The 20,106-nt window shown below is 53.6% G+C and overlaps 1 protein-coding gene across 5 annotated transcripts in view; it reads right to left on the bottom strand.

Moving 5' to 3' along the window:
- Nucleotides 1-756: 756 nt before the first annotated feature.
- The window catches only part of ZBTB16 (zinc finger and BTB domain containing 16), a 55,146-nt gene continuing 35,796 nt past the window's right edge, over nt 757-20,106 (bottom strand). For all 5 annotated transcript variants that reach the window (XM_059867112.1, XM_059867109.1, XM_059867113.1 and 2 more), the window contains exons 4-7: nt 19,663-19,749; nt 6,263-6,433; nt 3,962-4,129; nt 757-3,695 (exon numbers count right to left, since the gene is read on the bottom strand). In XM_059867112.1, coding sequence (XP_059723095.1) covers nt 3,466-3,695; nt 3,962-4,129; nt 6,263-6,433; nt 19,663-19,749 — 656 coding nt within the window. In that variant the 3' untranslated portion in view covers nt 757-3,465. The remainder of the gene's footprint in view (nt 3,696-3,961; nt 4,130-6,262; nt 6,434-19,662; nt 19,750-20,106) is intronic.

The raw sequence follows: 20,106 nt of genomic DNA, 5'->3' as shown, positions 1-20,106 counted from the left end.
AACCTGGACCAAAGTTCCCCACCACTTGCCCAAAGCCTTCCTGAGAGGCTGTGCTGGGGGGACTGGGGGAGGCAGCAGCACCATCAGGACCTTGGAATGGACACGCAGCACCTCAAACCTGCTGGGAAATGCTAGGGCAGGACACTGGCACATGCCATCCATCCGTGGGAAAACTAAATGTTGCTCTACCCTTGGTGACTCCAGCTGTGCTGTAAGAAATGTCTGATGGCATCACGAGGCGGCAGGCAGCGTCAGGCAGAGGCAGGGCTGGGTGGTGCTGGCAGCGGGGCTGTGCGGTTTGCCACAGCACAAAAGGAGAGCAGGCGCTGCCGTTAATGTAGTCAGTAAATAAATAAAGGAGGGCTTAAGCTTAGTGTACAGCAATCAGTCGGGAACTACAGGATAATTAACGCAGCGGGGGGCCGGACGGCTCTGCAGGCAGGTTTAAATGAACGAGTTCACTTTCATTGAGGCAAACTTGCTCTGCTCCCTGGTGAGCCACATGGGCAGGCAGCAGCACAGGCAGAGTGCGGTGGATGCTCCCTGCCCACGGGGACATGGACACTCCAGGAGACCCCCCCGCCCACTGGGGTTGGTTTAGGGATAGGACCTCCTCAATTTCCCCCTCAGAGCAGGCACCCTCAAAGTCACCACTGTGGGTACCCCCACAGCTCACCCCAAGCTGCTGCGATGCATCCTTCCTCCACCTCCGCCTATTCCTCCTCTTGATGGGCACAGGAATGGGAGACAGCAGGCTGAGACAACGGAATTAACTTTATTGGTTGTTCTTTTGTTTTCTAACTGCAGATTCAAGGTATACAACTGAACATTGCTATTTTCCTTATGAGACTTATAAATAAAAATACAAAAAATGTTCACTACAAAAAAATCTACCGTTAGTAGGATGTAAAAAATATTCTCTTTGCTATAGAAGGCACGAACTTCACTTAGTGACACATGGAGAGAAAAAAACCTGCAGCAGTATATTTTTCTTTTTTTTTTTTTGTCTTTTTTTTTTTTCCTCTGTCAGAAACACTGAAGTCTTACAAATAAATGCATCTGAATCTACACAGGACGAAGGCAGATGCGGAGAGCTGCAACTAGGAGACACCACAACTGGTTTTTTTTTTTTTTTCTTTTTCTTTATTTTTCAGGAAACTTTTAGCTAACGGCATCTGTGGCTAGAGGACAGAAAGAGGACTCGCAAGCAGAACCGCAGGGGAGCGAACGGTGAGACAGGAAAAGTCGTACAAAAAATAGGAGCCAATAGATACTCTGAGAAAACCAAAGGGGAACTTGGGCACCTTCTGCGCCCGGGCTCAGAGAGGTGCTGAGGTAGACGGAACGAGGACAGCGACGGACCCGAACCACGAGCGGCAACACAGAGCAACGGGACGGGCAGGCGGGCGCTCACGACACTGACAACAAGCCAGGGGAGAGGGAGCCCGGGACCACGGGGCCCCGTGCGGCGCTTGGTCCTCACTGCTATGATACACATATATATACTTACATATATATATATGGAGGGGTGGCAGGGGCTGCGCCACAGCCAGCGGTGCGGGGACGTGCGCCCGGGATACAGCAGCATCACTCCAATGCTGACCCCAACACTGTTGCAGTGGGGGCTGTGTCTCTGAGGGAGAGGGGTGGTGGGATGGAAGGAGAGGTTAAAGCAAAAAAAAAAAAGCCACATGAGCTCGGCCACGTGCTCCATGGCACCATGGCACCCGTGTCTGGCAGTGCCAGGACACCACGGGGACCTGCCGTGCACACGCCAGAAATTGCAGCAACTTTCTGTGTGAAAGAACTGTTTTCTTTTTTTAAAATATTTTTTCTGTTTTTTTCTTAGGCACAACAATTAAACGAGCCGTTCTCCACAGTCACATCCCGGATTGTACAGCAGCGGTGTCCTCCCTGCGCAGAGCAGCAGCGGTCCCACGCGCAGAGGCACACGCACGTGCAAAGCCAGACTGGGGCGCGAGGGAGGGTGCTGCTCCCACAGCCCTATCCCTGCTTGGCACCAGGAGAGGTGGGGAGGGCACCCCAAAACCAGAGGGGCCATCAGTGTCCCTCCAAACTCTATCCAGACACTGTTCCACCCCCCTCCCCCCCCAGCTCCTTTTCCCCCCTTTTCACCCAAACGCAGCAAAACGACAAAAAAAGAACCGTGGGATGGAACCACCAAGCCCGCGGCTGCGCAGGAGAAACACAACAAAAACGAACACAAGAGGTAGCTTCAGAACCAACACCCCCAGCCCCATGGGGCCGGGCAAAAAATACCAGTTTTGGTAAGGATAATGCACAACAGGAGGCTGGCAGGGACACCAGTGCCCCACCACCTCTCCACCACCAATGCTGGGCACGTGTCTGGTGCACCCCAGCCATGCCACCCCCTGTCCCTCCCAAATCAATAAAAGCTCATGAGGTCACAAAAAAATGAGGTAATTTCAAGTAAAATGTGCTAAATGCGGAAATATTCCAAAAGAAAGTTCAAAAAAACCCAAACAAAAAGCAAAAAAAGCGGCAAGCAAAGCCGCCTGCCACGGGGCACCCCTTACTTGTGGGCTCCTGCGGCTGAGGGCTGGGCAATAAACCCCACTCTTGGCACCTTCCAGGTGCCCCAAATAAGCAGAAGAAAAGAGGATCCCTGCATTCGGAGTGATGCCACATGCTAACAGCTCCAACACTGGCACTGACTGCATATCACCAAACCAACTGCATCTCCCCATGGGGGGCTTCACCCTTGCCCCGGGAAGGTAGGGAAGGAGGGAGAAATGCATAGAGAGGTCTTTGGTCATGGGGAGAGCAGCAGCATCGTGTGCCCCTGAGCCCACCTGGACACCAGGCAACACCTCAAGGCAGCCTGGCTCAGAGCTGGCTCCCTGTTCCAAACACCCTCCTCTGGCCAGGATGCCCCCAGGACACTCTTGCCAAAGCACTTGTGGCTCACAGGGAACTGTGCTCTCCTGCCTGTGATGCTGCAGCCTGGGAGCATGAGAACCTGCCAGAATAGGGCCCAAGCTCCACATGGGAGCTCAGGTCCTCTGCAGGGCATCCATGGCAGGGTCTATGCAGTGACAGAACACCAGGAATTAAAGCCTTCCCAGAGCTCTAGCTGTACACACACTTTCAGGGAAGCGCCTCTTTCCTACGTGGTCTTCCCAGCAGCACCAGTGGCCAATGCCAAGGGTGACAGAGGGCCTGGCTGGGGGCTGCAAAGGGTGAAATCTGCCCTGCAGCAAGGGTGAAAGGGCAGCAGGTGCACGAGCAGCTGGGACAGCAGTGTGGATAGGGCTGGAGAAGGGGCCGGTGCGTCCCTCGGTCCGGCATGAGCTGCAGGATCCTTCCGGCGAGAAGAAACGAATGAGAACTGAAAATGAACAAGGCCATGGATGCTGCGGGTTTAGTGGGATTTTTTTGCCCAGTCATCTGCCACTTGGCCCTGCTGCCCCTCTGCCTCCTCCCTTAGACGTAGCAGAGGTAGAGATAGGTCTTCTCTATCCGCCAGTCAGTGGGGATCTCCTCTGGTTTGTGGCCCTTCATGTGCTTCTGCATGGCGGAGAGGCTGGGGCAGTACTCCAGGCAGATGGTGCACTGGTAAGGGGAAGCGCCGTTGTGGGTCCGAAGGTGTTTGATCATGGCCGAGTAGTCCCGGGAGCGCTGGTGGCACAGCTTGCACTCGAAGGGCTTCTCACCTGTGGGATACAGGGTGTCAGTGGGGGCTCGGGGCCTCCAGGTGCTGATCAACTGCCCAGCACCGACGCTGCCGCAGTGAGCACAGCCGATAACCAAGCAGCGAGCAGCAGAACCGATGTGACTATTGGTCCCTGATTACAATGGCTACACGCCAGCGCATGGCGGGTTTGTTATCCCTGGCTGCCACCCTGGTCCACATGCCAGCCTTTCCGCCGGGGGACCAGTCTGTCCTTGCCAGCCTCAACACAGACACCCCAGCATGTACCTGTGTGGACTCGGTAGTGGGTCTCCAGCTGGTGCTTGAGGCTGAACTTCTTGCCACAGCCGTTGCACTCGTAGGGCTTCTCACCGGTGTGGATGCGCTTGTGGCCCTTCAGCGTGCTCTCGTCCCGGAAGCAGCTGCCGCAGAACTCGCATTCGTAGGGGTGGTCACCTGCAAGCACATGCCGGGGTCAGGGCTGCTGTGACTGCTGTGGCACTCCAAAACCAGCTCCCCAGCCTTTTTACCCCGGGCAGCCATCCTGGGGACAGAGCGTCCCAGCCTCCCCAGTGCAGTGTGCTGGTCCCTTCATGCACAGACCTTAATGTACAGAGGAGATGCTCGGGTCTGCAGCACGGTAGAGGGACTGGAGTGTGCTGCAACCCTCCCGCCACCAATTTCCAGGTTTTTCACCCAGCAGCACCAGCACAGACCCAGCCCTGGGCATGTCCTACACTCTAGACCAGGCGGCTGATAAATGAACTCTGGTTTGGCACCAAAGGCAGAATGATTTGAAGGAAAGGTGAGGGCTCCAGCTACTTATTTATTACAGCCGCGAAAGCAAGGACAATAAAGATAGATTGATCGTCCGAGACTTTGTTCATGAATATTTAAATATTACTGATTTGTCTTGTCACTGTAATTACAATTTCTCTGTGCCGCATATCCTACAAGCACAGTTTATGGTAAAGAATGGCGAACTGTATTTCACTTGTCCTGCTGCAGATGTGCGGAGCTGCCAAGCGTGTAATGTTCCCCGCATTTCATACATTTTCTTCAGCTGTGAAGGCTTAAGTCATCCACAATGACCTACGTTTTTTCATTATCCCCGTGTCAAACTGCACTCGTGCCTGGGCATAAATTGTCCTTCTCGTTATATACTCACATGCCTGTGCTTTTGCTTCCTCTTTAAAATGATATTTTACTCTCTCCCCATTTGCCGCAGCCCAGCTCTGCAGCCCCTCGCCCCTCCCGCAGCTGCTGCCTGGGCACCTGGCGGGAGGAGGATGCTCGGGACGCAGCTCAGAGCCCCCCTCCAAAGGCAATGCAGGCTGTGCCTGTGGGCTGTTGCTGACTTTCCCCTCCCCATGCTCAGTTCCAAACTGCCACTTTGGCTTTTGAACCTACAGTCAAAGACAGCGATTTTTCAGCCAGAGGCAGCCGGCATTTCTACCCGCCCACTTTTCAGGGGAGCCTGAGCCCATGGAGCACCCTGGCCCTGGGACAAGAGGGAGCATCCTGCAGCTCTGCAGGACAGCTCCACATGGCACAATTAAATGCTCCTAAAGCGCCGATGATCCCAGTGTTTTTTCACAGCCGGGAGCTACTAAAGCAGCAGAGGTTGGGGTGGGACACGCGCAGCCCGACCCGCAGCCCAGGTCACTGGATTACTGGCTATAAATAGCTCCAGCACTCAGCATTAACATGCTTATCATCGACACAGGATTCCCGTTTCCACATCAGGACCCCTAGCCCACGTGTGGGTCTGGCAGCTGCCAGCCACAGGCTGGACAGAGCAAACCTCTGTGACACCATCTGCACAACCCCCAGCAGACATCTTTACGTCCCTTTTGGAAATTGTGTGCATGCCCCCTGCCTGACGAGAAAAAAGCAGCATCCCTCCTCAGGATACATTTTGTTCCCTGTCAGCAACAGCAGTGGTGTCAAGGAGGGCACATGAGCCTCGCACTTGTGTGGGCAAAGGATGGGTGAGGAGTGCTTCACCCAGGCAGCTGTGAAGATCTGTGGTACTGGCTGTGATCCTGCACGCTCCTGCTCATTCCCTAGGAATCAGCTCTTTCAGGAGCGTTTTGTGACTGGCCCCGAATGATGGTGCTGATGATGTGGCCAGGACCACGGAGCTGCCCAGGGATGCTGTCGGAGGAGCTGAGGACACGGCGCGGGCGCTTTGAGGACACGGCGTAAGGCGGCCAAGCCGGGCTCTCCCGCTCGGCAATCCTGCAGCCAAGCCCTGCCCCAGTGGGGCCACGGCAGCACCAGCTACACGTAGCGCAGGTCGCCGTAATCCCATTAGGGCCGAGCACCAGCTGATTATGTGCATCTACCGCCGTAAGCTGATGAGGCGGATATGATCGCACACCCCCTAAGAAGGTCACGTGCCACCTCAGACCAGATCAACTTATTACACACAGCTTGTTTTGTTCTGTTTTGTTTTTCAAATCCAAGCCACTTCGAGCATCTCCACGCTTTTTTAATACAAATCACCTCTCTTCCCCCTATTTCTTTTTCACACGTGGGGAAGGAGCGTGTCCCGGCTGCCCCAGCCCCGAGTCCCCCCTGCCCTACCTGTGTGGGAGCGCAGGTGCCTCTTGAGCGCGGTGTGGCTGGGGAAGGTGCGGTTGCACTCGCTGCAGATGTAGCTGCGCACCCCAGCGTGCACCTCCATGTGCTGCTGCAGGGCGCTCTGCGTCTGGAACCGCTTGCCGCACAGCAGGCAGAAAACAGCCATGTCTGTACCTGTGCGAGAGGGAGAGACGCTGCTTAGGCACTGCCTGGCACCCCAGCCCCATCCCATCACCCCACTGTGCAGGGGTCCCCACTCCCACAGGGCAGCAGGGATGCTCGGGCAGCAGAAGGGACCCCAAGAGCTGCAGGGCTTTGGGTGGCTCATTGGGAGTCCCTGGCCACCTTGACCCTGCTGACGCTGGCCCTATGAGGGGAATAGCTGAAAAGGAGAAGTTGCTCGTATTGCACTGGAGGCAGCTGGGAGCCCTGGAGATGCCGAGAGATGCCCAAACACAAGGCAGCTGTTGGGTGATCACTGCATCCCCACACACCTCTGAGAGCTGCTGAGCTCAAACCTTGTGATGCCCAGGGGAAAGGGGACCCCAAGAAGTGCCCCATGAAGCTGCCCTGGGGAGCAGGAGGCAGGATGTGAGAGGGGGACGTGCCCACCCCTGGTGCTGTGTGTGGCCCTGAGCCACAAGGCAGATCCAAGCTCCATACCATCACTCTTGGGTACAAACCTGGCGGCAGCAACACCACAGGGACAAAACCCCAACCCAGGTGTTCGTACCCCGTCCATAAACATCTCAGACCTCTAGCCATTAAACAGTTTGTTTTTGCTTATGCATAGCTGATTGTTCAGAACTGTGAGTCACTGCAAATTGTATTACACAGGGAGATTAAGCAAATAAATGCTCGCTTTTTGGAGACATTAAAATGTGAGGACTATGGAAATAAAATTAGCTAGAAAATTGTATTAGCAATTCATTAGCAGCACAAGATGTTCAAGGTAACCAACAAATCCATGCAGCCTTCGGGAAGAGCAGGGGCAGAGGGCTGCTTGCCATGCTGCCAAAACCAGCCCCAGGCCACCAGGACCACAGCAGCATGGGGCAGGGACATGATGGGCAATGTCAGTGGCATGCAGGCAGGGGACAGGGAAGGATGCTCCTGGGCAGACCCACCCCTCCAGCTTGGGAGCCATGGGCACCGGGCATCCAGGAGAGCACCTCAGCACACACGTCACCTGCTCTGGCACTGTGCCATCACCCACCCAGGTGTTGTGGCACACCGTGGTCAGGTCTGTCCTGCTGGGGATGCAGAGGCTTCCTGGGGGGGATGCTCAGCCTCAGCCTTGCAATGGGCTACCCAAAAATGCTCTGAAATCTGAAAAAATCCCCAGTGAAATGGGAATAAAAGCAGCAAGAGAGGTGGCCCCGCATGGGAGCTGCCTTTCTCCCTCTGCAGGGATTTATCCCGAGGGGTTGTGGCTCATGTGCCCCCCACGCAGCTGCGGACGAAATGCTCCCAAGACAAAAAAAAAAAAAAAAAAGCAAAAGCAGGCAGCCTCGAACGGGCAGTGCGAAGCAAATCCCAAGAGGTATGTGGCCCCGCGGCCCTCGGCGGCCCCGGCGGTGACAGCAGGACGGGTCAAAGGTCCCCGGGGCTGAGCCCCCAGCGCCGCGGCCAGCTGCGGAGCGGAGGCCCCGGCCGGCGGGACGCCGGCCCCGATAAATCTGCCGCCAGCAGCCCCCGCTGGGGCCGGGGACAATGGACTCCCGTGGGGGCGGAGGGCAGGACAATGCCGCCGGGCCGGCGCGCGGGGCCGTAACAAATCCTCCCTGGCACCGTAGGGCCCTCATTTGTGAAACTAATTGGCCCCCGCTTGAAAAAAAAAAAAAAAATGGGCTGACTCCAGCAGCAACAGTGATGGGGACGAGCTGCCTCGTGCACGCATGGGGGACGGGGCTGTTTGCTGGAGCTGGGCATCCCCAGGTGCTGCTTCCTGAGACCTGCAAAAGGCCGTTTTTAATTTCTCCTTTTTATTTTTCTTCTGCAAGTAATGTATCAGTAAATAAACACCCCAGACTGGAAGGTCAGCGTGTACTGGCATGGCCTGTGAAGGCACACGTTTCCAGTTGTGCCCTGGGAGCAGAGCATCTGTGTGACACACAGGGTGACGCCAGCCGGGCACGGAGGGGGAGGATGTGGGAGGTGGCCTCGGATCCCAGCACTGAGCCCAGCGGTGGGGCGGGCAGCACGGAGCTCAGGCAGCGCTTGCTCCCAGCCCTGAGGCTCTGCGGGTGACATTCTCCCGCAGCCAAGGGGCACGGCAAGCACCACGCCCGGCTCTGCTGGGTACCATCCTACTGCTGGCCTTCAAGTTTGGCTTTTTTTGGGCTGCATGCCAACTATGTCACACCTTTGGAGAAAGGATGGGAAGTGGGGAAAAAATGGCAAAACTCTTGAGAGGGTGCCACACTGGGTGACACAGGACTCAGCCCTGTGTCCTGTTGTGAGTGCATCCCTGGGCTCCAGCCACAGAAGCCCCAAGCCAGCCCTCAGCCATTGGAAGAAAAATCACCCCGATAAAGAAATGCTACCGCCCCAAATCAGTGAGAGACGGATTTATTCATTTCCCTGACATTTTAATGGTTTCTCCCCTTTTTGCAGGAAGATGATTACAAATTAAGCAGCATTTAAACCCTTTTTACTGTCAACAATTAAAAGAGGTGAAGGCGGGCGAGCAATTCATTCCCCGGGAAACGCGCTGGCTCTCGGCGGGCGCCGACGGCCCTTCCCTCTACTGTACACAGCACAATGGCCCCGAGCACGCCATTAATTTTGCAGGACGTTCAAAAGCAAATTAAAATATAAAAAGCCCCTGGGCACAAAGATAGATACCGAGGGAGGGGGCGGCGTAGGTCAAGCTTGCAGAATTGAAGTCTTAGCAACTGGGAAGGTTTAGGCACAGCCCCGCATGCTGCGTTCAGCTGCCACCTTTGCCCACCATCCCCAGTTTCTGTGTCCCTGCCAGACCCAGGGCTGCCAGACTAGCAGCTGAAAGCCACTAGTAGGGCAGCTCTTAGCACTGCCACAGGGTTCTGAGGTGGAAACTGGAGGGATTTGGGTGTTAGACACTCTCTTGTAAGCGTGTTGGCCACATCTTGCAGGGCCTTTTAAATACAGCGTGGTCCCCAAACTGATTTTTAGTGGGGGGATGCTTGATGGAGGGAGGGAAAACCCTATGGCTGCAAGGCTGGAGATGCACATCCCTGTTCTCTAGCAGCTTGGTCCCAAAGCAGCGCAATCGCCAGGGACGTGATGACGAGCAGGAAGCGCCGTGTGACAGCGCGCCCCGTCCGAGCCACAGGGAGGGATGCTGCAGCACCGCCCCCACCCGCCGCCTCTGCCAGAGCAGGAATCCAGCTAAAAACCGGCGTGGCGACGGCTGAGGGAGGCAGGGTGGGGTGGGTCTCCCTTGCGCTGGGCCCTGGTGGAGTTTATGGATGCGGGAGGTGCACTGCAGAAGAAAGGCGACACGTCCCCTTTAAAAGGAAATATAATTTACAGTGTGCAGCCAGGCGGGCCATAGTTTCAATCTCGTTTACTATAGAGAAAACTCTGCTAGCTGTTCTCTATCCCACAAATCCGATTTAATCAGACAAGCCAGCCAGCGTGGCTTGAAGTAAAAACGGATAATTAGTAAACAGAGAGCTACTTCAGTGCTTCATTGGCATTCGAGCCGGGCTAGTGTGTCGCATTTAAAATGCAGTCTGATGAAGTTTACAAAATCAAACCATTTGTTACTCCTATTGAAGAGGCTTCAGGCCACTTGCAATTAAATTGGAATTAGTGCTTAGAATGAGATACAGCAAATTCATACTAAAAAGGGATCTGACTTTCAGACATTTGACTTCAAGTTTTTCCCCCCATGCTAGAGCACGCGTGCGTGTGCTGGCCTGCCGGCCCCCCAGAGCCCCTGGCAGCACTGCCAAGCCCAGACCAGCTGTGTGCTGGGGAATGGGGTGACTCAGGGATGCTGGGGCAGCAGGGGAGGGGGGACAAAGGGAGTGGTGCCGCTATGCAGGTGAAGCCATCCCCACTGAGCCCCAGCAGGGTGGCAGCACGGGGCTGGCAGTCCCCAGGCTCGCAGCACCAACATCGAGATGTGCAAACCAAACTGTCCCTTCCTGAGTCCTCTTCATAACGCTGCCATCCTTCCCTGCCTGCCCCCAGACCCATGCTATCAGACTTGAAAAATGAGCAGATCCATCCACTGTTGAAATAATCAGGAGCATGGAATGAAAGGCTGTGGAGGGGCACACTGGGAAGGCTCCAGCATTGTCACGGGCATGAGCATGCTCACATCAAAGGATGCTGACAGAGCCTGTTGCTGCCTCATGCACCCTAAAACCCCCAGACCCTCGGCTCAAGTCCTGATAATTCAGGATCTTCCACAATGCTCTCTCCTTCACTCTTCATGTTTAACATCATGTCTCACATGGTTCATGTGCCAGAGGTGACCTGACACTGCTGCTGTCCTTACAACAAAGGAGAGTGGCTCCAAAACATCCTGGCCGTGCAAAGCAGGAGCCCAAATGCTGTTGGCACTCCTGAGATGAGATTTCAGGGACATTTGATGATTTTTGTTAACATGTCAAAGCTCTCTACCAGCCTCTACTTCCCAGCCAACACTGCTGGCTGCTGCTGCAGGCCCTAGCTGCAGGAACAGCAGCACTGGGGAGGAAGGTACCATTGGCAATGGTGGCCATAGAGTGGCAGAGAACCCTCCCTTTCAGCCCTGCCTACAGGAAGGTTGGGAGAGGCAACAGGCAGGTACAAAGGAGCCCTCCCTGAATGCTGCTGTTGGGACACAACACCTGCAGATGCCAGCCTGGATGTAGGGGTGTTGTGCAGAGCTGTGTCATGTGGTGCCACCCACTCCAGTGCTATTGAGAGGTGATGGCATTCATTACTGTGCTGAGTCAAACAGCCCCTACAACCTTCATGGTTCAGTGGAGAAAGGGGGAAAACCCCCATTAGATAAACACAGGAAATGTGTGCATTTTGTGCCAGAGTCACCAAGTCATCCCAGTTTCAAAGGCTGCCTCTGGACTCCACAGCCTGGCTTCTGTGCTAATTAACATCTTTATGGAAGGCAACTTCTCCCAAGGGAGCATTTGTTTGATTATTATTATTTACTTAGAGATAGCACAGCTTTCTTCCCAACTTTAACTGACTATGGAGAATTAATTCTTAAAAAGCAGCTGACGCTGCCTGCTCTCCTGCCCCTGCTGGTTTTCCTCCTGGGCTGGATGTGGACACTGACTGCAACAGGAGGGCAGGGCAAGCTTCTGGCACTGACTGCTGCCTCCATGCCAGCTCACCCTTTTACAAATGCTGAGGAAAACTCTGGCATTTCAGAGCAGTTGTACAACACTGACCTTGCAAGCACAGGAGATTAACAAACCCCCCAAAAGAAACACCTCATTTTTCACTCCTGCAGTGATGCACAGGGCTGCTTCTCACCCAGCCACACTCCTGCTCTCCCCACCGCCCAAGGCAGGATGCACATGGAGGATGTATGGGATGCTCTTACACACGGCAGCCTGGGCAGTGCGTGTCAGGCCCTGAGCTGCAGCTCTGGCATGGGCAGCTCATGCCTGCTGGGGCTGATTTATTCCTGGGGCCATCTGGACCTGGGCGACAATGTGGTCCCGTATCCTCGTGAGCTGGCTCTTTAGTCACAGCCTTGGAGCTTGACCTCTCTGTCTTCTTTTGAGTACGGTGGGACAAGAGCATCCCCTTCTTGCCTCCCTTTTGGTGGCGCGTTGCTCCCCCGTGCCCAGTTGGTGGCACCTTGTGCCCTCCCCACCACCCTCCATCTCCTTCACTGTCACCATTGCCATCATCACCACCTTCCCTCACCGTGCTTCCTGGGATTGCTCAGGCAAAGTGATTATGAGGGCACGTGCGGGGAGGGAAGGAGCCAGGCGATGATTAGTGGCAGTGGCTTTATGGCAACAGGCACACAACTCATTCGTTTCATGTTTTGCAGAATATAAAAGCGCCGAAACATCTTAATTTTAAATTCTTATCATTGAATTTACTGCTTTTCTCTCGCAATGATTTGTGTTGCTTTTTAATTTTTACAGTCTCTACAGAAGCCAGATGCTACTGCCTAGGGCCAAAATAATAAAAACCCGCTGCAGTCGCGAGTTACAGAAAAAGGAAACGCGCGGCTGACAGAAGTTAATATCTCAATTTAACAGTGCTGCTCCGCTAATGATCCTTTGATATGTGTTTATTTAGAAAGGTCTGATCTTGACCTTGAAAGCAAACTAAACCGCAAAGTCTTTATGAGAGGAGAGAAAGACTTTATTTATAGACTGGCTTTGCGTCAATCACGGCGGCAGCTGGACCCGTGCTGGTGAAGCTCCGCGCTGCCTGTGGGCCCAAACGGGAAATGTGCATTTGGGAGGGTGTGGGATCAGCTGCCATGGGGGACTGCAACGTGTCCCCATCTCCAGGGCAGGGTGCTGAGCGCACCATGGAGGTGCAATCCAAGGGACACGGGCAGCTCCAGGCCTATGAGGGATGCTCTTGGGGGACAGCACTGGTCCAGACACACCCCTGTCCCCAGAACAAGCCACCCTGGAGCATTGCATGCCTAACCCCTTCTTCCAGCACTGGAAAGTGCTGCCTCTGCTCCCCAGTCTACTCCCTGAATGGGGGCCCCAGGCTTGGAAGGAAAGGATGTGTTCAGCATCACCCCAGCCCACACAGAGCCTGAGCAGCGTTTCCTCCTCTTCCCAAAGAAACTGAGTGCTATGCAAACGTGGCAGAGCAAGTTTTTAAGGGCCAATCCTTTTTATTGCATTTCCACCTCCTGGCTGGGGGAGGTGGGAGGTTCCTGAGCTTTTAATGCTTCTAGCCTGGGATTGCACTGCGGACACTTCACACCTATGGCGCACTGTGCTCTTCAGCCCAATTTCCATTTTTTCAGGCCAAACAGTTGTTTGAAGCCATCTGCAGTCCCTAAAGCCTTCTGGCCGAAGGTGGAGGCACATCCTCCCAGCAAAGAGGTAACCCCAAAGCCTTTTTATTGTACTGAATATCTATCAAATTATATCAATACATATTAAACCCATTCAGGCAGACTCATGATCATCCTTGGCAAAAACCATCACTCAGTTGTTCCAGCCCTAAAGGTAGAAATGGAAAACTGCCCCTTTCCTGGCAAAGGACATCACCTGGCCAAATGCAGTAATCTGGTATCTCAACATCTATGTGCAACACCTCCCTTTTGTGCTGCTTTCCCCTAAGCTCACACCATTCTGGAGAATGCCAGATTCAACCTTGCTATTCCCAAGGAAGCTGTCCATTGGGACACCTCTGCCCTTCCTGAGCACCAGTTTCTCTGGGGCAACCACCGGAAAATCATGGTGGCATTTTCTGGCCACTGCATCAGATGGGAAGCTGTCACACATACTCGTCATCACTGCACCAACTTCCCAGATTTCCTCTTCTCAGTTGGAAATTGGACTGAAATCAGCTGAACAAACAATCTGACTTTCTGCTGAAAACCCAGAGTATCTCCCCCACTGCTTCTGAACTGTTGTTTAACTGATGTGCTAGAAACTGCTCCAATTCCCAAAAGAGAGTTTTGGTGAGGAGACTGAGGGGTCTTTCCATGGGAGACCACTATCACCATCACCACTGCCATCATCCCACCTGGCAGAGAGCACCACCTGCCCATTGCCAATCCGTTCCACTCGTGCATCTCTCCTGTTCAAGGTGTCACCATTCTGGCATCCGCCAGTCCCACGGAGCTGTCACGAAGCCCTGCTTCACACCCCAACCAACAAAATGACCTTTTTGGTGCTGAGGTGGCTGCCTGGCAGAGCCTGGCCAGTGGAGCGACTGGCAGCCGTGAGGCACAAAGCTGGGACTCGCAGCATCTGCTTATTATTCCTGCACCCCCATCATTAAAAAAAGAGAAAAGATGAAAAGGCCCCAACAGTAAAGCTGGGGAGATGTGGAGAGGCACCGAGCGCAGCCTGGCCCCCAGTTGTTGGGGGTTTTTGTACAGCGGGGAGACGCGAATCCTGGGGGACAAAAGTAACTGCTAAGGTAAGTTAAACCTTGTCGAGATGAACTTTCCTGCTACTTTTAATTAAAAGTTCTTTGGAATTAAAAAGGACACTATTCAGGAAAGGCTGAAAAAAAAAATTCATTGACACCAGCCCGCCCCCCTCCCCTTTTTCCCAAGGAAAAGAAAAAGCTGTTTTTGTGTGTCTGCTCACCCAGCCCGCACTGTACAAAAGGAAGCGGATTTGCAGCAAGACACATGAGATGACCCCCTGACCCCGAGCCGCTGAAAAGTCCTCAATGGCATAAATACCAGATAATCAATCACATACCAGGAGGGCCGGTCCCCCTGCCCTCGCCCCCGCCGCCGGGTTTATGAGAGATGCACTGTAAACGGACACCGGCTCCTGACGGGAGGCCCCTCTCGGCATTCCTCTGCTGGACCAGGAGACCCCGGCCGCCTCTCAGACCGTGTTTCATCCCTCTTTTATAAAGCCCAGTATGGAAATGCCGAGCATCCTCAAGCTTGCCATAGCTGCTCCCTCGTGCTCCAGAGCAAAGGGGGACAGAGACATCTCTCTGTGCTCTGGAGAGATGACCAAGCATCCTCTGTGCCACCACAGGCCAGTGCATGGCCAGCGCTGAGTTGGGCATGCAGAAACCAGGGAGAAACCAGCCCCATTTACAAAAGGCTTTGCTTTAAGGGGGGCTGGCTTTGTGAAGCCTTCGTGGGTTCTAGCAGTGAGTACCATGTCATGCTGTGTTCCCCTACGGGGCTCTGACCAGCACCCTGAATGCCAGTAAAGGAAGGCTGCCAAGGTCCTCCAGTGCTCCAGGGCAACAATAGATGTTAAAGCTTTCAGGGGAGGAAGGGAAAAAGCTTGCAGTGATACCGCACTGGTTTGGTTAAATGGGGAGCCACTTGGCAACTAAATTTGATAATGCTTTTGTCCATGGGTCAGAGGTTAAATATGTTCACACTAATCCCCTTCATCTAGAATTAAAGGACAAGAAAGATTTCTCCGTAGCTTAGTGAGAGGGCTTTTCTCATCGTGCTTTAAATAGTATTTGCACAGGAAAATTAAAGGCAGACCATTGGCCCCGATGCCATCGGGGCTGCACGGCTCCGCCACACTCCCACCTCCTTGCTCCTTTTGGTGAATCTACCAGCTTGCACGATGCCTGACCTCATCACATTTCCCCATGTGTGCACCAAGGAGCACAGGGAATTCTTGCTGCCATTTGCTGTCAAAGTGGCAGAAGCAGCCGTGGTTTGGGAGGCAGGGAGATTCCCGGCTGCAGGAATGTGCGCCAGGACTCAGATTTCAAGTGCTGTCACAGGACATTACTGTCAGACAAAGGGGCTCTGTGCTGCGCCCCTAGGACCCACTGCCCCAGACCCTCCGAGAGCTGGGGCTGGCACCTGAGCGTCCAGAATCCCCTCTTGCACCAAGAGAAAACGTGCGAAGCATTGACTCCATGGCACACGGCATCGCCGGCGCGCCCTCCCCCGCCGGGACTGTGCGGCCCAGGCGAGCACGGGGGGGACAATTACCTCTAACCTTACTTAATGCTACAGTGCATTATCTCTAGCTATGGAGAAAAGCACGATCCAGAGGTATTTCCCCCCAAAGTCTCGTTGGGCTGCTCTCAGAAAACCCTCCTGAGTCCTGTGAAATGGTAACAGAAAGTCACAGGCAGCCCAAAAAGATGTCAGGTTGGTTTTGGTAAGGAAGTGTGCCAGCTGCTTGTGCTGGGTGCTGGTGCCAGGCATTGCTTTGATCAAACTGTGGAAGAGGATGCAGCAGGACAAGCCACAAACAGTATCTCCCGAATCTGCTGCTGGAGCAGGGACATTGCAGATGGCTTTGGTGGCCAGTGGCACCACTGAGACAAGCCCCAGCCACTGGCAGAGTCATGCCAGCATCCCAGTGAAGCGCTGGCCTGACCATTAATCATGGTGCCACACTGAGTGTGAGGCAAACAGAATTTGTTTTTCAGTGTGATTTATAGCTCACATCACCAAACTCATGTGTTATGTTCCACTTGCTCAAAATCTGTCATTTCCACACTGGAAGAAGCAATGTACCATACATCTGCAGCATCACTGCACAGTTTTGGGTTGGAACCATTTTGAGGCAGAGAAAGCAAAGTAAATGTGAGGAGATAAGACAAATATGTAATAAATTTGACTTGATGTACATTTGCCAAGAACAGGGGTGGTGCGTGCCCGTGTGACAGTGCAGCTCCGGCGCAATGCCCCCTCCACCTCCTCCAGGCTCCCACGCATTCCTTGGCAAACCCAAGCCAGCAATGGGGTTGCTGGGATGCTCTTCTATGGAAAAACACCGAGAGCTCTGGCATATAACACAAAAAGAATTTAAAAATTTTTAAAAATCCCCGTGCTGTCATTGAGCAACACTTGCCATGGGAGCCAGCGCGGGGGCATCCTGCCACCTCTGCTCCCGGGTTCCTGCTCTCACGCGCCAGATCTTTCTCCCTTTGTACCTCCGCTTATACTGCACGACTGTTTTGAATCTCTAAAATAATGTGACAAGTTAATGATGGCACAATTATCTAAATGTTTAACAGACATGTTATCTAAGTGAATCGGATTGAGATTCCATCCCGCTGACAATAAACATCAATGGGAGAGCAGAAAGTGATAGGCAAATTATCGCCAACCCTGCAATTTCAATGCTATTAAATTTGGAGGAATAACAGCCCTGAGGCCTGTAAACTCTGAATAAAATAGACCCTTGTGTTTGGCCAACTATTAAATCAAAATGCTACCAACATCCCAGCAAAAGAAAAAACCAGGGGGGAAGAAAAGGGGGGAAGATATAGAGCTTTTCAATTTTCAGTTACATGTTGGTTTTATTAATTCTTTTCTGCTACTGGTGTCTCAGGGCAGAGGATATGAGGGGTATGAGGGATGAGAGGATGGGATGTAGGAAGGGAATGCACCCAGGGGATGCGGGCAAGGGAGAGTGAAGGGTCCTGCTCCATCCTTGGTGGCGCAGCCAGGGGCACGCCAACCCCACAAATAAAAAAATCCAACTACTTGCTGAAGGAAACATGCTCTATAATGGGTGTTGCTCATGCCCACGTGAAACTGGGTCAGGAGTAAATCTGTGCTGTCCCGCTGACTGACACCGGCTGCCGTGTGCTAACTGCCTTGGCACACGGGAGGAAACTCGAGACGAGTCACCTCTGATATTTATAAACGTCGGCACGAGCCCAAAGCCCGTTAGCACCAGCACCGCTCGTGTGCACATCCTGACTCCCAGCGGTGCCTGGGGCTACTCAGGCTGCCATCTCAATGCCTTCTGTTTTTTCCTCTACATTTGAGGAGAAGGGTAAGGAATTTTCCATGCTCTCTTCCCCAGCACCAAGCCTGTGCTTCTGGAAGATGAGCCAAAACAGTTGCTGCTTTTCCTATTGCAGCGGGACAGGGGCCAAGGACAGTGCACACCCAGAGAGGGCGTCTCGGCCCCGTGTCTATGGGGCTGCACACAGCCCTGCCAGCACTGTGCTTACAAGCAGGAACTATTTTTTTTATTTATTCTTGTTTTTTGCCTTGCCTCAGGAAGTGGGGTGTTAGTTTTCTCCTGTGGAGACGAGCAGTGCTTGATGCAGCACATGTACAACAGCCTGGCTTTGCGTTACCATCACTCAAAGCAGCAGGGAGGGCAGTGGGGAAAAGAACATAAAGGGGGTCCTGGGTGCTGAGAGTCCATCTGAGAAATAGCCCCATGTGCTGAAAGAAAACCCTGAGAACCCTTCATCTCCCACACAAAGCTCCACAGCTGCAGGTCATGTGGGGAAGCAGTGACTCTTGTGGAGAGGTCCCACATCTCCCCAGAACACAGTGGGTAATGTGGGTGGATTTGGTCGGCCTGTACCCTGCTCAGCTTTTGATGCCATCCCTGAAGGTCTCCACCTGCCTCTCTACCAGAAAGGGTTATGCATTTCTTTCACCTGGAAAGTTGGAAGGTCTTTTGCCAGCCAACCTGCAGCTAAGGGCAAAGGAATGACGTGAAAAACAAACCCGTTCTGGAAGATGCTATTATTTGGAAAGGGGGTTAATTATAGCAAGGCAGGGGAGGGATGCTTTCCATGCCAGCAGAAGAGAGGAAACCATTTTGGCTGCCCTGGTCACTCTGCCCCTCTCTGCCATGTTTACAGCTGGAGGCAGTGATGACAAGCTCCCCTTGGGTCACCATGTCCCCTGCTCTGGTTGCCCATTGCCCTTTGAGCTTTGGCACAGTCCAGCCCCAAGGATTCACCAGCCAAAGTGGGTTTAATCCCTACAGGAATGTCAGGGTTGTTAGCCAAACTGTTCTGCATCTGTTAGATGGTTTGGAGTGCAGGCATCATTGAGCTCTGTGTCTGGGCTCCCACTTGTCACCCCAGGATGTTCAACGGGTCTGGGAAATAGAAGGAAAGGGGGAACTAGCTGCAATTTGCTTGGCCACTCTGAACCCCCTGCCTGGGCTTGGGTTGTTTAGCCCTGTGCAGCCAGTCCCTCACTGTGCTGGCTGCCCCTCCACAGCCCTTCTCCTGAGCCTACAGCATAGAGGGCTTCAAAACAGACCTGGAATGGCAAAACCCAGCCTCCAGCTGTAGGGGCATGGACAGAGAGGGCAAGTACTTTAAGATTTATGGACTGGTGTTTGGCCAGCACAGCTCCATGACCGGGTGACAGCCGGTGACACAGCACTTTGCAACCATCCTCACACCCCCAGCGTGAAGTTGGGCGGGCTCTCTGTGCCAGCCCCGAGCACAAACTCACTGCCAGTGGCATTTATATCAGGGCTTTCAGCACTGAAAGATGAACCTGTGCTCAGTTAAACCGCTCCTGATATAGCACAGGAGGAGCAGGCGCTCTGTCCTGCTCCAGTCTAGATTTGGAGGGTGAAGGGCTCCACCTGGGTCTGCCTGGCTGTGAATTCCCCCAGGCAAACCTTTCCCAAGCAAAGCAGCTTTTGCAAGAGGCTGAAGAGATCCCTGTGTTCCTGATGGTGGCATCACTGAAGGCCTGGGAACTGCCAGAGCAGAAACATGGCAGAAACCAACTTCTGGGAGGTGTCTGGACAGGGACAAGCTTTGCTTGCAAAGGGGAGAAATGACCTCACATTTGTTCTGCCATTGTTCCCCATGTTAATGCTGAGCAGTGGTGTAACAGCACTGCACCAACTGGTGCCCTAATCTGTGCTTTAGTGTAAGAGCAACTGGGGCTGCCAGGGCAGCACAGAGGCAGGAACTGCAGAAGGTCCAGCTCTCTGTTGGGCAAAGGGAGACACAGGCAGCCCAAATGTTAAAACCTGCACCTAACTGAAGGGTGGAAGGGGAGGGCCACGTACCGGTGTGCGTCTGCCGGTGCGTCTCCAGGGCGTCTTCCTTCGAGAACTGGGCGCCGCACTGATCGCAGACCAGGGCCTTGGCACCCGCTGGGGAGAGAAAAGGGAGGGCGGGGTTATTCCAGGGACAGGACACACACCTGAGCGTGCACCTGCACGCTGCTGCTGCCATTAACACGCCAGGACCAGTGCCATGGAGGGGTTTCATGTTTAATATCCCCTGTGCAGCCAGCAAAAGCAGTGCCTCATTCAGCCCTGTGCTCCTGCTCCTTGCACATCACAGTAAAATACAGAGCTACTTGCCAGGAAAAGATTATTATTATTTTTTAAAATCATTACATATCAATACATTTCATTAGCACTGTAACTTATCCAATTGCAATTGGTTTCCTGTCCCTTCCCATCATGGCTGGTGCTGTTGGTACCCAAAGATGCACCTGATGAAGG

Source organism: Haemorhous mexicanus, chromosome 24, assembly GCF_027477595.1.
Source record: "Haemorhous mexicanus isolate bHaeMex1 chromosome 24, bHaeMex1.pri, whole genome shotgun sequence".
NCBI lineage: Eukaryota > Metazoa > Chordata > Aves > Passeriformes > Fringillidae > Haemorhous > Haemorhous mexicanus.
Note: the sequence above shows the minus strand (reverse complement) of the source record. Positions and strands in the feature narration are given on the sequence as shown.